Source organism: Callorhinus ursinus, unplaced genomic scaffold (genome assembly GCF_003265705.2).
Source record: "Callorhinus ursinus isolate GAN/ISIS: 27379988/994484 unplaced genomic scaffold, GSC_fseal_2.0 scaffold58, whole genome shotgun sequence".
NCBI lineage: Eukaryota > Metazoa > Chordata > Mammalia > Carnivora > Otariidae > Callorhinus > Callorhinus ursinus.
In genome coordinates, this window is record NW_027397120.1 from 8,476,941 (window position 1) to 8,491,889 (window position 14,949).

Below are 14,949 nucleotides of genomic sequence, written 5' to 3' on the forward strand. Positions count from 1 at the left end.
CCCTGCGTGGGGCGCGGGGCCGAGCGGGCATGGCCCGCCGGGGGGCTGCCGCGCTGGCACTGGCCCTCGCGTTGCTGGCGGTGGTCCTGGCCGGGGTGGGCGCCCAGGGCGCAGCCCTCCAGGCCCCGGACTACTACGTGCAGGAGACCTGGAGCCGGGAGCCCTACTACGCGCGCCGGGAGCCCGAGCCCGAGCCCTTCTCGCCGCCGCTGCCCGCGGGGACCGGGGACGGGGAGCGGGAGCGGGAGCCGCGTCCGCCGGAGCCCAGGCCGCCCAAGAAGGCGACCAAGCCCAAGAAAGCGCCCAAGAGGGACAAGTTGGCTCCAGAGACGCCTCCACCAGGTAAGTAACTGTGCGCGGGGCGGCCCGAGGGGGCGCCCGTGGCTGCGCGCCTCTCCCAGCGGCTGGCTGGTCTGAGGGGACAGCTGGCTTTCAGGCCTGTGGGTCGGCGACGCCAGAGCCCCCGAACCCACCCATCGCGCCCCCCCACCCCCCCGCCGCCTCCCTGGGGACTGCGTCGCGCATCCCTTTGGCCTCTCGGAACTTCCCGGACCGACACCGGACGGCGTTTCCCCCGCAGGTGGAGGCGGAGTGGGGAAGCTGCCTGCGGAGCTGGTGGCCCAGGTCTGAAATGGGCTGGGCAGAGGCTCTTTCCGCCCGACACCGCTACAGTCTTCCTACACTTCTTGGGAGTGAATTTACGATTTGGCCACGTGAAGGGCTGGCAGGCTTTGGCAAGACGGCCTCCTGGGGGGAAGCTCAGCAGTGGGCCTTTACCCAGCCAGCGCGCCTCTCGGCTCCCTCCCTCCCGCTTTCTGTGGGTCCCTGGAATCCTCTGCCCAGGTGGGGCAGGATGGCAGAGCCTCTGCTGGGGAGGCTCCAGTCCCCGTGGAGAGGGGGCGGGCTGCAGACGAGGGAAAGCCCAGGGGCGCCTGGCAGCTTGCAGTGCCCGCCTTCCATCCGTCCGCACACCCTTCTCCCATCCATGCGTCTCTGCCAGCCCTGTCTTGGCAAATGACTTCCATTCGGTTTCACTCCTTGTGAAGGGGAGACTTTTCTCTTAATTGTTCCAAGTGTTCTTTGCTCAAATTGCAGAGGGTCCTAGTATTTCAGCACTGGGGAGTGAGCAGGATTGTAGCCAAATTCTCTGGCCCTGTAATGGCCTTCCTTGAAAGGAGATACATGCTGGTGGCACCGTTACACCGCTCCTGGCATGGAAGGAATTGCTTTTGTTTGGTTCAAGTCTTCAGAAAGTCAGCAGGAGGCAGCGGGAGAGGGGAGGAGGTGGAGACACAGATCTCTTGAATGTGTCGACCCATCTCAGCAGCCACGCTGCACATGTGTGGAGGTGGGGGTGCATCCTGCCGTGCTCCAGCTTGTGAGCGACTCTGCCAATGGGCGGGCAGTTCTTTTAGTTGTGTGACCCCCAACAGAACCATCCAGAATTTCCAATATCTTCTGGGGAATTATGGGAATTAAGATGTGTAAAACCACAGCGGTTCAATAGGAGTAGGAAGAGACAGTCATGTTTGGAGAACATCTGCTGGGACTCTGTTAGGAGCTTCATGTACAACTGTCTCGTCTAATTCTTTCAGTGGCTCTGAGGGGTGGGTGTTCTTTTTGTTTTACAGATGAGGGACCGTAGGCGCTGACAGTTTAAGTAACTTAGTGTCACTTGCTGGCTTAGGAGATTTGAAAGCCCTTCTGTGCTTATTTTTAACTCAAGGCCTTTCTTGTTTGATAGTTTGAATCAGATTTGCATGTGTTTTTGGTTTTTGGTATCTGCTGTGTGATTAGCGCAGTGCTGGGCATGGTGGATGGGAGACACGTATGTGGGGATCTGGTACTTGCTGGAGGGAGTGCAGGGGGAGTGTGGAAGAAGCCCAGACTGAGTCTGAAGACCATACTTCATACCCAGGTCTGGGGGCTCAGCACTCAGCGTCCTGGGACTTGGTGTCTTCATCTGCAAAGGACGCCTGCACCTGCTACCTCTCTTTACTTGGTCAGGTGCTTTATTTTATTTTGTTATTTTTTAATTTTTTAAAATGTTTTAAGGTAGTTACTATTTATTTATTTATTTATTTATTTTTAGTTAACATATAATGTATTATTTGTTTCAGGGGTACAGGTCTGTGATTCAACAGTCTTATACAATTCCCAGCGCTCACCATAGCACATACCCTCAGCTTTTCCACAAAAGCTTTCAGTGTGTCAGCTGATGGTTGTGCTAGTCCATCTGTGAGCCATTCATTCGTTCTGCAGGTGGTTACCAAGAACCTGTTCAATGCCAGGTGCTGGGTGAGGTCCTGGGAGTAGAGAGCGCAGGTCATCCCCTGCCCCTGTAGACAGCACAGAAGTTGGGGGACTTTGAAAAAGGGATCACAGTTGTGCTGAGGGCTGGACTGCTAATCCCCAAACTGGAAAAATGTTCTTGGAAATTCCAGAGACTCAGCTTTGAGGCCTCCTGGGACAGCTGCCTCCCCAGGCCTGCCACTCTTTCTAATGATCTGTGTGGGGTTTTAAAAGCCTACCACCTAGGACAAGCCAAGTGGGACATTTATCCCAACTCAAGACTCCTGTACTCTTTTTTCCCCATGTTTTTGGGTGTTTGGCCAGTGGGACCCTCCACCCTGGAGTCTTTTTTTAAAAATTTTATTGTATTATGTTAATCACCATACATGACATCATTAGTTTTCGATGTAGTGTTCCATGATTCATTGTTTGTGCATAACACCCAGTGCTCCACGCAGAACGTGCCCTCTTTAATACCCATCACCAGGCCAGCCCATCCCCCCACCCCCCTCCCCTCTAGAACCCTCAGTTTGTTTTTCAGAGTCCATAGCTTCTCATGGTTCGTCTCCCCCTCCGACTTACTCCCCTTCATTCTTCCCCTCCTGCTATCTTCTTCTTTTTCTTTTTTCTTAACATATGTTGCATTATTTGTTTCAGAAGTACAGGTCTGTGATTCAACAGTCTTGCACAATTCACAGCGCTCACCGTAGCACATACCCTCCCCAATGTCTATCACCCAGCCACCCCATCCCTCCCACCCCCCACCACTCCAGCAACCCTCAGTTTGTTTCCTGAGATTAAGAAGTCCTCATATCAGTGAGGTCATATGATACATGTCTTTCTCTGATTGACTTATTTCGCTCAGCATAACACCCTCCAGTTCCATCCACGTCGTTGCAAATGGCAAGATCTCATTCCTTTTGATGGCTGCATAATATTCCATTGTGTATATATACCACCTCTTCTTTATCCATTCATCTGTCGATGGACATCTTGGCTCTTTCCACAGTTTGGCTCTTGTGGACATTGCTGCTATAAACATTGGGGTGCACGTACCCCTTCGGATCCCTACATTTGTATCTTTGGGGTAAATACCCGGTAGTGCAATTGCTGGATCGTAGGGTAGCTCTCTTTTCAACTGTTTGAGGAACCTCCATACTGTTTTCCAGAGGGGTTGCACCAGCTTGCATTCCCACCAACAGTGTAGGAGGGTTCCCCTTTCTCCACATCCCCGCCAACATCTGTCGTTTCCTGACTTGTTAATTTTAGCCATTCTGACGGGTGTGAGGTGGTATCTCATTGAGGTTTTGATTTGGATTTCCCTGATGCCCAGAGATGTTGAGCACTTTTTCATGTGTCTGTTGGCCATTTGGATGTCTTCTTTGGAAAAATGTCTGTTCATGTCTTCTGCCCATTTCTTGATTGGATTATTTGTTCTTTGGGTGTTGAGTTTGATAAGTTCTTTAGAGATTTTGGATACTAGCCCTTTATCTGATATGTCGTTTGCAAATATCTTCTCCCATTCTGTTGGTTGTCTTTTGGTTTTGTGGACTGTTTACTTTGCTGTGCAAAAGCTTTTTATCTTGATGAACTCCCAATAGTTCATTTTTGCCCTTGCTCCCCTTGCCTTTGGTGATGTTTCTAGGAAGAAGAATTTAAAAATTCTTTAAAAATTGCTGTGGCTGAGGTCAAAGAGGTTGCTGCCTGTGTTCTCCTCTAGGATTTTGATGGACTCCTGTCTCACATTTAGGTCACATGTCTCACATTTAGGTCTTTCATCCATTTTGAGTCTATTTTTGTGTGTTCCACCCTGGACTCTTAAGTGGAGGAGACTGGTTTAAGAATGACTCGATCAGGGCAGTCAGTGGTAGTTGTATTCAGTGACACTGGGCTGAGAAAATTCATTCCTGCATTGGAATGTCTCACATGCAGCTGGTCATCAGGTCGTGGGGAGACATCGATAGAGGAAGGAACCTTGTACTGGGGTGTGTAGTGTGGGCTTCCGGACCCGGCTCCACGGGGTGGCTGATGCGTGCTACGTAGCAGGCTCTGCAGGACTAACCTGAGAGTGAGGGGTTGGATTTAGAGATGGATAAGAGGTAAATGTGTATATAACTAATTTAAAAGTCAATTAATTGCTTTGTCTTTATAGACGATAACATCTTTTTCAGATAGCTCTTGTCTTGCATCAAGGTCAGGCTCAAGGGAAGATGGAAGGCAAATGTTCTGTGTGGCAGACTCTGGAAGGAGTCTTGTCCTAATCCCAGAGGAAGGTTTGCTTAAGGAACCTAGGACACTGGGGACTTGATCTTAGTGTGAATTTGTCCCTGACCCATGGCTCTCCCTTAATGCCACCACAGAAATGTGCGGTGGATGGCCCATGTTGACATTCTCCTGGAGGTAGCTTGGGCAGCTGAATCCTTTGGTTAATTGAGACCATTGCATTTTCCATGAGGGGCTGACAGGTTCCTGGAGAAGAAGAGCTCTGATATGCTCAACAGAGTGGGATCTTTAAAGAATTTTTAAAATCTTCTGTTTTGAGACAATTATAGACTCACAGGCAATTGCAAACATAGTACAGTGAGGTCCTGTGTACCCCAATGATAACACTTCCTAGAACTCCAGTGCAGGATTGCTCTACCTTGGCAGTATGGACGTTTTGTGCCAATAGTGTGTGCTGTGGGGGTGGGATGGAGGGGCTGTCCTGTGCATTGCAGGATGTTTAGCAGCCTTCCTGGTCTTAACCCCCTGGCCTCCAGTAGCACCCTCCTCTTAGATGTGACAACCAAAAATGTCTCTAGATATTGTCAGATGCAGATGTCCCCAGTGGGTTGAGGATTGCTGCTCTATACAGTCTCAAAGCAGGAAATTGACATTGGTACAGTACTATTCACTAGATTACATACTAAACATTTCAGCAGTTTTTATGTGCACGTGTGTCTGTGTGTGTGTGTTTGTGTGTGTGTGTTCTCTGCAGTTTTATCACACGTACAGATTCCTGGAATCACTGTCAGCATCAGGATACAGAACTGAGGACCTCTTACTTATTTATTTATTATTTTTATTTGAGAGTGAGCGAGCACTAGAGAGAGAGAACAAGCACGAGTGGAGGACAGAGGCAGAGGGAGAAGCATGCTCCCCGCTGAGCAGGGACCCTGACGCGGGGCTCGATTCCAGGACCCCGGGATCATGACCTGAACCGAAGGCAGATGCTTAACCAACTGAGCCACGCAGGCGCCCCTGAGGACCTCTTTTTTTGAGGTTGTGTGGGACTCCCTATCGGACAGTTTCTGAGGTCCTCATTGTGACCATCAGTTAATCCCAGAATTTCAGAACTTGGAGGAAACCACGTGGTCATTACATGCAAATTCTTGTTCACTGTAGGATTCTAACCCTGGGCTACCCAGTCTCTGCTCACACACTTCCACCGATGGACTCCTCCCACCATGTTCATTGGATGAGCAGTACTGATTGCTAGAGTGTTCTTTCTTGTAGAGACCTGACTACCTGCTTCTCTCTAATTCCATTTATTCAGCTGTTGCTAGGCAAATTCAATAGTTTCTAGGTCTTTGCAGTTGGACTGCTTTGGGGCCCAGAGACTGAGGCCCGGGTCCCTGATTTCCATTATCCCAGCATGAAGAATAAGATAGGGAGCACATTTTTGGCATGTGTGTGGATTTGGGGTGTACTTACCTTGTATGTCATCTCCAAATTGACGAGCTTGGTTTGTGGCCATGCTTTTGGTAGAGAATAAAATGGAAGAGAGAGTAAACCATGGTTAATATAAGTCATTTACCCTTTCCCTCCAAAGTGGTAGTAAGAAACAAACAGGCTAATAAACAAGACTCTAAATAGGTGATCTGAAGATTTTTTTTTCTCCCCCCCCCACTTTGGCCCTTGGGTTACTTTTGGGTTCCTGCTTGTTTGTTTATTTGGTGCTTTCTTCCAGGACTGGCAAGAATGCGCCACTGTTTTGAGTATGGGCACGCCTGCATTACACCCTCAGGCCTGGTGCATAGTCCTGAGCCCGTGGAATTTGCAGAATGGGCGGCGAGCCACGTTTGTTTGGATGTCTGTGCCCGGAATGAGCGAGTTTGTGTTTTGTACTGTGTTGTGCCCCAGCCACTGGGGGATATAACCAAAGACTTGTTATTTGAGCATATGTGGTTGTAAACAAAGCCCTTCTGTTGTGTGCTGCAGGCCAGTTGCTGGAAAGGGCCTCACTTTTGAGCTTTGCCTGGTCACTCTTCGGAGTGTCTTGCTGTGTTTGGCCCTTGGATGGAAACGTCTTCTCTTGGGCCAAGCTGGAGCCTGAGGATCAGGGGAATGTTTTTGTCAAGATTTCACTATGTATTTTAAAAGCAATCACAGTGCTATCAGCACATGTGAACAAATAGCAATAACTCTTTACATCAGGATATTATACGCTTGCTTGAGGAGTTAAATCCAAAGTGTTTGTCCAGATAAACTCCCTACAGAATCCTGAGGGAAAGGACATTTAATAAAAAAGGGTTGCTTGAGGGGCGCCTGGGTGGCTCAGTTGGTTAAGTGTCTGCCTTTGGCTCAGGTCATGATCCTGGGGTCCTGGGATTGAGCCCCACATTGAGCAGGGAGCCTGCTTCTCCTTCTGCCCCTTTCCCTACTCGTGCTCTCTCTCTCTTTCAAATAAATAAATAAAATCTTTCAAAAAAGGGTTGCTTGATGTGCATCGGCAAGCAGCTTTCTAAGACACCACCTCTCTTTCCAAGATGCTTTCCAAAGTCAACTATTCATGCTGGCAAGTCCCTAGCCTGTGCCCATGGTTCCAGAAGCCAGCGTCTGTGCGTGGATCATGAAGACACTCCCGTGTTAGGGGAAGCTGGACTGGAGGCTGTGGTTCTTAAAACTGGCCATCATGTTTTCTGTGGGCCTCAGGTGTCCATGGCTGTCAGATCTCATGGCAGATGGTGCCGTCAGTGCCAGGACAAGGGTAGCCACGGCCCCCGGAGCTGGGCTTGTGGAGGTGAGTCTCTCTTTCAATATCCGTAATGGGGTCGGGGAGCCTGAGTACTCAGGCTTGGCTCTGCCCTCTGTGGCCTTTTGAGGTCCCTGCCACCATGCTGCCACTCTTCAATCACGAGACCCATGAAATTAGGGTATCTTGGCCAGGGGGAAGGGCTGGTGTCCATAATGGGCTGGCATCCAGTTGGCTACTCATTCAGGCATCATAGAATGGTTGGAGGGGCACAAAACACCTCCAGAGTGTTAATTTAAGACTCCAGTGTCCCAGATTTTTATGGAATGCTCGATCATGCAAACCACGTGTGGTTGTTTGGCAGTTTGTTCAGGGTTCAGAGAGAGCTGGGACCAGAATCTGGCTCTGCTGCTCACGGGCATGGGTGTCTTCTCCAAGGCTCGGCCTCCTCGTCGTGACATGGCAAGGATGATAAAGCCATGCTTCCAGAGGTGTGACGGGTCAACTTCCAGCCTCCTGCGCTGAGACACGGTTCGGGGGCACCTTCTACCCTCTTCCCAAGAGTCCCCAGCCAGGCTGAGTCCTAGTGGGTCCTGCTCTGCACACAGCCCGAGTTACTGGAGTTTCCTTCTCCAGGTCTTTCTCCTTCCACTTATTTACTTGAACTTCATGAAGTCCCTTTCCAGATAACATGTCTGCACCTAAGTAAGGCTGCATCTCGGGCTCTTTCCAGATGGAAGCCAGACTGAGACAGGCCCGTGCCCGCGGTGCCCTACCCAGCTCCCCTTTGCGTCTGCACCTGCTGCTCTTAACTGTGCTGGCTCTAGAAAAGCAAAGGGCTTCTTACTTGGTTGCAAGTCAGGAAGGTGTCCGCTGCTGCGTAGAGCATCTCCCTGGGGCCCTGAGGGAGACCCAAGTCTACACAAAAGGCTGGCCCAGAGGAACAGAGGATGGCCACCTAGTTTCCCAGGGAAGACACAGCCGAGCGGGGAGCGGAAGGCTTTAGACTGATTGGTTGATGGGTTGATTTTGGCCTGGCCCTGGTCAAAAAGTACTGAGAACACTGTCCTTGTGCCCCCATCTCCACCCCAGACCTTCAAGGTCACCGATGAACGGAGCAAGCATCTCGTTCAACCACTCAGCCTGCCTTTCAGGATCTATCGGCTCCCCCGGTTGCTGTTTCGACCGGTAGCCTGCCTTTCTCAGAACTGGATACCTCCCTGCGTCAGGGCCCTTGGCCTGCTAACAGCCACACGGAGCATGCGTTTCCGACCACACCTGCGTAGTCGTGCCGGTCCGCACTCGAGAGGGTTCTCTGCAGACGTTCCTGTGTCTCGGTGCTTTAAGAAAGCCGTGATCGCTGGCTGGCCTGTGAGACTCCGCATTCCCGGGCAGTGCCCCTCGGGCGAGGCCTTTCCTCTCCAGCGGGTTCCTTAGCTAAGCAGGAGAGGAGCCTAGGGCCCTGGGCCGACTCCCTCACGGGGGAGAGAGAGAGAGAGAGAGAGAGAGAGAGCAGATGCTGTGGGGCTGGAATTTCCTGGGGAAAATGCAAATATGCAGCAAAGAATTTTTTCAGTTTCTGGGTTGGGGGGGGTTGCTACTGTAAGCTCCTTGTACAGAGAGGGGAAAAAATAGTTTCCTGTCAACCCAGAAGCATGATGTTTATCACCATCGCCCAGAATAGAACATGTGGCCCGCGTCGGCACCTCGCTTGCTACTTTTAAGGAATTCGTTTTTGTCACGTGGCCCAGATGGAGTTGTTGATTCCTTTTTCTGCACACTTCTTGCACTGCACGCTCGTCTTTCATCCCTGCCGACCGTGAGCTGCCTTTCTTGCGGCAAGAGAGAGGACAGGCCTGGGCAGGGCCTCTCCCTGGAGTCCGCTCTCCCACCTCCTGGCTCTGTGGCCGACCCCTGGGTGGGTCTCTTCCCCCCTCTGTACCCCAGTGTCCCTGTCTGTAAAGTCAGGTTCATTGCAAGCTTCCTGCCCTCAGTGGGAACTTGCCGAGGTCCAGTGTCGTCATCCCTGTGAAGGTGCCGCCTTGAAGACTGTGAATCAGGCTCCGCGGGTGAGCCATGATTCTTCAGCGGCTGGGATGGCGCTTTGTGCCCCACGGGGGCTCGATGACGAATCCGGGACGGAAGGCCAGCCGCTGTCTTCTGTTGGGTGGTTGCTGCAGGCCCAACACGGCCTGAGGCGCTTGGCATGTATTGTTTGTTTCTTCCCCATAGCTTCCACGGGAGCAGGTGCTTGTCTTGTTGATGAGGGAACGGCTCCTCGAGAGGTGACGTGGGTCACGTGAGGACACACCCGTGGTCCGGGCTGTGGCTGGGACCAGATCCAGAGGCCCGTGATGAACTGGAAGGGTGCCCCCTGGAGGAGGTGGAAGGGCCCCGCCTGTGGTCTCTGCTTCTTTGCCTCCCCCTCGCGGGATTCTGTTCCCCACTGCCGGTCCCCTGGGGAGTCAGACTCTCAGAGCTTTAACATCTGCCCTGCATCTGCATCTGGGGCTTTGTCGGCTGCCCAGAGCTGCGTGGGAGCGTGTGCATCACGGGTGTGGATCCGGCACACGGGGCGGTGGGGGGGCGGTGAGGCTGAGGGTGTCACTGGGCCATGCTCTTTGACTCTTCTCCTGTGTTGTGAGGGAGGCCCCAGAGAGGTTGCCCTGGGAGACAGAAGGCTTGCAACCAATGGCCGACTTCTGGGGAGGGTTGGGATGGAACATTCTTTTCCAGAACTTTGGCTTTTTCCTCACATACTTTGTAAAACTTTATTCCCCCTTAACATCTTATCTTTCTACCAAATCAGACTCCACATTCTTCAAAGTGATGGCACCAGTTTTTCTGAGCAATCAAGGTCTTTACAGACCCCTAGTCAGGCCCTTCCAGAAGGGGCCGTCTTTGGAGGTCACCGGCCATGACATTCCGACCCACAGAAGTGGGACCGATGCTGAGGTGACACCGGGCTGATGTCAGGTGCTCCTGATGTCAGCTCTCTTCCTCTGGCCTTTCTGAACATTCTGGTGTTTTGACTTTCTGGACCTGAGGGGGACACTGACCTGAAAACTGAATGATACTCCCAGCAGGCATCGCCCCAGAAGATGATGGAGAGAGCATTACTCTTGGCTGGACCCCACGTGGCCTTTGAATTTTTTGAAGATTAAAGGTTTTCTTGATAAGTATCTTTTTTTGGTGGTGGGGGGGGGGAAGACCGTAGAACAGACTGAAATGATTCATTAATTGGCACACAGTCCACTAAGTGTTTTTGGTATTTCGACTTGCTTTGTAAAGTCCAAGCTAAGTGTTCCTCTCCTAACCCTTCCTCTTATTTTTGTCTGTTTGTCATTCAGTGACTCATTAGTACGTTCATTCACTCATTCATCACAGCTCATTCTGCACCAGCCTCCAGAGACAGAGCAGTAAGCAAAACGAGACACAGTCCCTGCCCTCACGAACACACCAGCCTGTGTTACGTGCATGTGATGAGTCTGCACAGCACAGGTGTGTGCACCTGCAGTAGGGGCCCTTTTCCTGCAGGTGCACACCCCTATCCCAGCCGCTGGGGTCTTGACTGTGATGGCTCATAGCTGATCCTTTCTCTGGAGCATTGCCCCCGGAAGCCTGGTTCTCATGCCCCAGTCGGTCCATCTGTGGCCAGAGGCTAACCAGCAGTAGAAAAGGTGGCTTCTGGTCTCAAGGTGGGGACAATGCTGTGTGTAGTTCCCACTGCAGAGCTCCCCATGGGCTCAGGCTGAGTCAGCCTCTGGCTGAGAGGGGGGACAGCCTTACTTAGCTCCTTCCTCTGCCCCATCCTGCTCCCTCCCCTTTCCCTTTAGAGCCCTCCCCCAATATATCCTGTCCATCTGAACCTCTACATCAAGCTCTGCTTAAAGGCAGCTCGACCTAAGACAGGTGCTATCAGAGCCCACAAAAGGAGGCATTGATTTAGGTGGGGAGTTCAGGAGAGCCAAAAGAGGAGATGCCAGAGCTGAGATTTGCAAAATTAGCAGGAGTCAATTAGACAGAGCTGAATGGAAGGGTGCTCCAGGAGGAGGGAACAGCACATGAGCTGCAGGCTGCAAAGAGGCTGGTGTTTTCAGGAGTAGAGAGAGGGAGCTCAGTGTGAGAGGAAGCTGAAGGGACCAGGGGCATGAGCAGGTAGCCTTCCTAGAACCTGGTAAGGATCTCTCCAATTGGGGGGAGCATCGCCCCCCACCCCCACCCCCAGGTACCCAGCCGGGGCCTTTGGAGAGAATTGGAAGGAGGAGCCCAGCATGGTGGGAAACGCTAGCTCTGGGGTCAGAAGTCTGTGGAGTTCCAGCTCCGTTTTATCAATTAGGTGTGGTGTCACTCTCTGGGCCCCAGAGCAGGTCAAAGTACTACCACAAGGTACTTTTGCAGTCTTAGAATAGTGGTGACCGACAAGTATACGTTGTCTTTGTTAAGAGTATTTCTTTCTTTCTTTTTTAAAATTTATTCTAATTTTACTTAATTTCAATTAATTAACATCATGTATTATTAGTTTCAGAGGAGAGTTCAGTAATTCATCAGTTGCATATAACACCCAGTGCTCATTGCGTCACGTGCCGTCCTTAAGGCCCATCACCCAGTTACCTCATCCCCCCCCACCCACCTCCCCTTTCTCGACCTCCTGTCTGTTTCCTAGGGTGAAGAGTCTCTTAGGTTTGTCTCCCTCTCTGAAGGAATGTTTATGGCCCTGGGTGTTCACAGTCACAAGCTGCATCTCCTATAACCTCCAGCAAGCACCTCAGAGTCCAAGGTGCCATCAACCGGACACAGGGGATGCAGAGGGGGCAGACATTGCTTTGCAGAAGATGGTTGAGCTCTCACCGTCCTGGGAGAGCTCTGGCATATGTGGAACTAGAGGCATTTCTCTCTATCCTTCTTTTTAGGTAAAAATAGCAACAGAAAAGGCGTGAGAACCAAGAGCTCTGAGAAGGCTGCCAATGATGATCACAGCGTTCCCGTGGCCCGTGGCGATGTCAGCAAGGGTGAGTGAGGCTCTGCAGAGAACCTCCTGCTGGTTCCCTCACCGGCCCAAGGAGGGTGGAGGCCCCTGGAGCAGATACGAGCTGCAGATCCCCTGGGGCTGCCTGGGGCGGCCGCCGGCCTCTCTGGCCTCTCTCCTTTGCCTTTATCCTTTGGGGGTGCAAACTTTCCGAGCTGCCCTCTCCCCCACAGCGCACAGTAATCCACAGCGACCTTTTCCCCATTGGCTCAACTGAAGTCATTTCTGAGTCTCCCCGAGCCCTGGGTTGCCTTCCCGGCCCCTTCCGCTTCCCCGCCTCCAACCCCACAACAATCTCATTTCCTTTCTCGTGGGGCCTCACAGCTGCTCATGTACATTGCGTGTGCATTTCTTATCTCCCAACCAGGCGCTGGGGCCTCTGGAGTCAGAGAGCAAGTCTTCTATTTACAAGCCCCGTGAGGCTAGTCTTGGGGTCTTACTCCCCTGTAAAAACATTAGTCTTTTAATTACTTACCTTAGGATGGTGGAAGCCATTACTTCTAGACTCCTGGGCCAAATCTGGCCCATTTGCAGTAGCTCTTACTATGTGATTGGCTACCAGCATTACAATTATTGTGTCTCTGTTATAAGCTCATACTTCGGCTAATGCTAATAGTTTCCCAAATGCTTCAGCTCTCCATAGCTTAAGGCCGGGGCCTGGGCCTCCCGTTTGGTATCTCCCCATGCTTCTCTGTGGTGTCATCGTCACCATTATCCATATTTTATAGATAAGGAAGACCAGACTTGGTAGTACGTGCCGTTTGCCTGTGGCTCTGCAGCCTCTAAGTGGCAAAACAGGGATTTGAACCCAGATTTTCTGGCTCTAGGCTTTCTGCTCAGCAGTACAATGGCTTAAATAAACACAGCATTTCACAAATTTGCCTTTACAGAGGCGGGGTCCGTGGTCAGCTGCTATGTGAGCCTGTACACCATGTCACAGCGTCGATTGTTGGAAAGGGAATGGCATGTTCCCTTAGGCAGTGGTTACGGGCTGTGTTTCTAACCAGAAACTCGCCACCAAAGCCATCATAGGTGTGAGTAACAGTGTATCCTTAAATAAAAACAGAAATTCAGCAACAGGGACCTTCTGCAATCACTTCACAAATGAGCATTCTGTTCCATCTTAACGCGGCAGTTCTGTAGGGTACCCACGGCCATCGGGAGGACCCAGCGTTTTGGGTGGGGAAGGGGGGGTTGTTGAGGACACGTGTGATGCGGGGCTGTGCCTCTGCTCATTCACCCTGGTGAACCCTGGTGACCTTTGGGGTCTCAGCGAGATGGGTGGTAGTAAGACTCCCACCTGGGGTTGGCCTTGGGCATGACTTCCGTTCCCTTGTCCCAGCAGGCGGATCTGAACACCAGCTGTTCCTTCAGGATCTCAGATGCCCCAGGGCAAGGCGGCTCCCAGTGCTGGCCTCTACTCTCTGGGCTCTTGCTCCCATCCTACTTGGGCCTCAGAGTCCCTTAACTATCTTGTTAATTTTTAAGTGCTTTAAACATTTAAAAAATAATTTGTCTAGGTTTTTTTTTTTTTTTTTTTTTTTTTTAGCTTAAGCACAAGGGTTGGTTCGAATTATTTTAGTTATGCATTACCAGATTTGGAAGTTATTAAGATCTGGGAAGGCATTTTCAAAAAGAGTTTTCAGGGCCTATTTCTTTACACACACACACGCACGCACGCACACACACGCCCACGCACGCCCACACAGAGTCGCCCCCCTGGCCTTGGCGTCAGAGCTCTGTCTGATGGGCTGGGGTCCCTGGTCTCTAGAGCAGTCGCTGTGGCTCTGATGCACTGAGTGTATGACAAGTGACTCTGGTTTATGAAACTTCTTTACCTTGCTCTTCTGTTAAAACAAGATTGAGGAACTGGGCATGACGCGGGAGGGAGAGACGCTGTGGGGGGCTGTGATATGCAGTATGGAAGGGAGAGAAGACTGTGGCCATGGAGGCAGGGAACACAGCAGTTAGGAATGCTGCCTGGGGTCAGACGGGCGCCTGGGGGACGGTGTGGGGTGGAATGGGCCTCAGAGAGCTAGCCGGGCACTCTCAGGACCCTGTGCTCAGCCTTTTCTGTCTCTGCTCAGGTGTCCCTTGGGGGGCCTTGCTGGAGAGGTGGCAGAATGAAGGGGTCAGGTGGTGGGTTAAACAGATGCCACCTATGTCATTGCAAGGTAGCAGGTGGAACGGACCTCACCTGTATTGTGTGCAAGGTGGCAGATGGAGATGTGACCCGCTTCATTTTCAAGGTGGTGGGTGGTACAGATATTACCCGCCCCCTCCCCCCCCCCGTTTTGTGAGCAGATGACATCGTGAGTTTGCCTCAGATGCGACTCTCGGAGAGAACACGTACACGGGCTGAGGAGCAGCGTCCGCTCGGGCAGGTGTCCAAAATGCATCTTGGATATTGTCCTAAAATAATTGGCACAGCTGGTTGAATTATTGCTCTAGTTCTTCACTTCCCCTTGCGTCCAGCCCTTTGCCGTGTGACTTTTCAGTTCCTTCTTAAAAGGTGGGAGTGCCCCTTGACTTTGGGCCGGCCCATGCCTCGCTGCGTCTGGTGGAGTAAGGTGGAGGGCCAAGGTGCCCATTCTGAGCTGAGGGCTTGAGAGAATTTGCTTGTCTCCATTGGCTTCTCATTTCTGGCCCCTTCCTCCTTTTCCCCACAAGCAGA

The 14,949-nt window shown here is 51.7% G+C and overlaps 1 protein-coding gene across 1 annotated transcript in view; it reads left to right on the plus strand.

Moving 5' to 3' along the window:
• The first annotated feature begins 20 nt into the window (after nucleotides 1-20).
• Nucleotides 21-14,949, plus strand: part of CPXM2 (carboxypeptidase X, M14 family member 2) — a 139,499-nt gene continuing 124,570 nt past the window's right edge. The window contains exons 1-2 of the mRNA XM_025880292.2: nucleotides 21-342; nucleotides 12,160-12,258. Of these exons, the coding sequence (XP_025736077.1) occupies nucleotides 30-342; nucleotides 12,160-12,258 (412 nt within the window). The 5' untranslated portion in view covers nucleotides 21-29. The remainder of the gene's footprint in view (nucleotides 343-12,159; nucleotides 12,259-14,949) is intronic.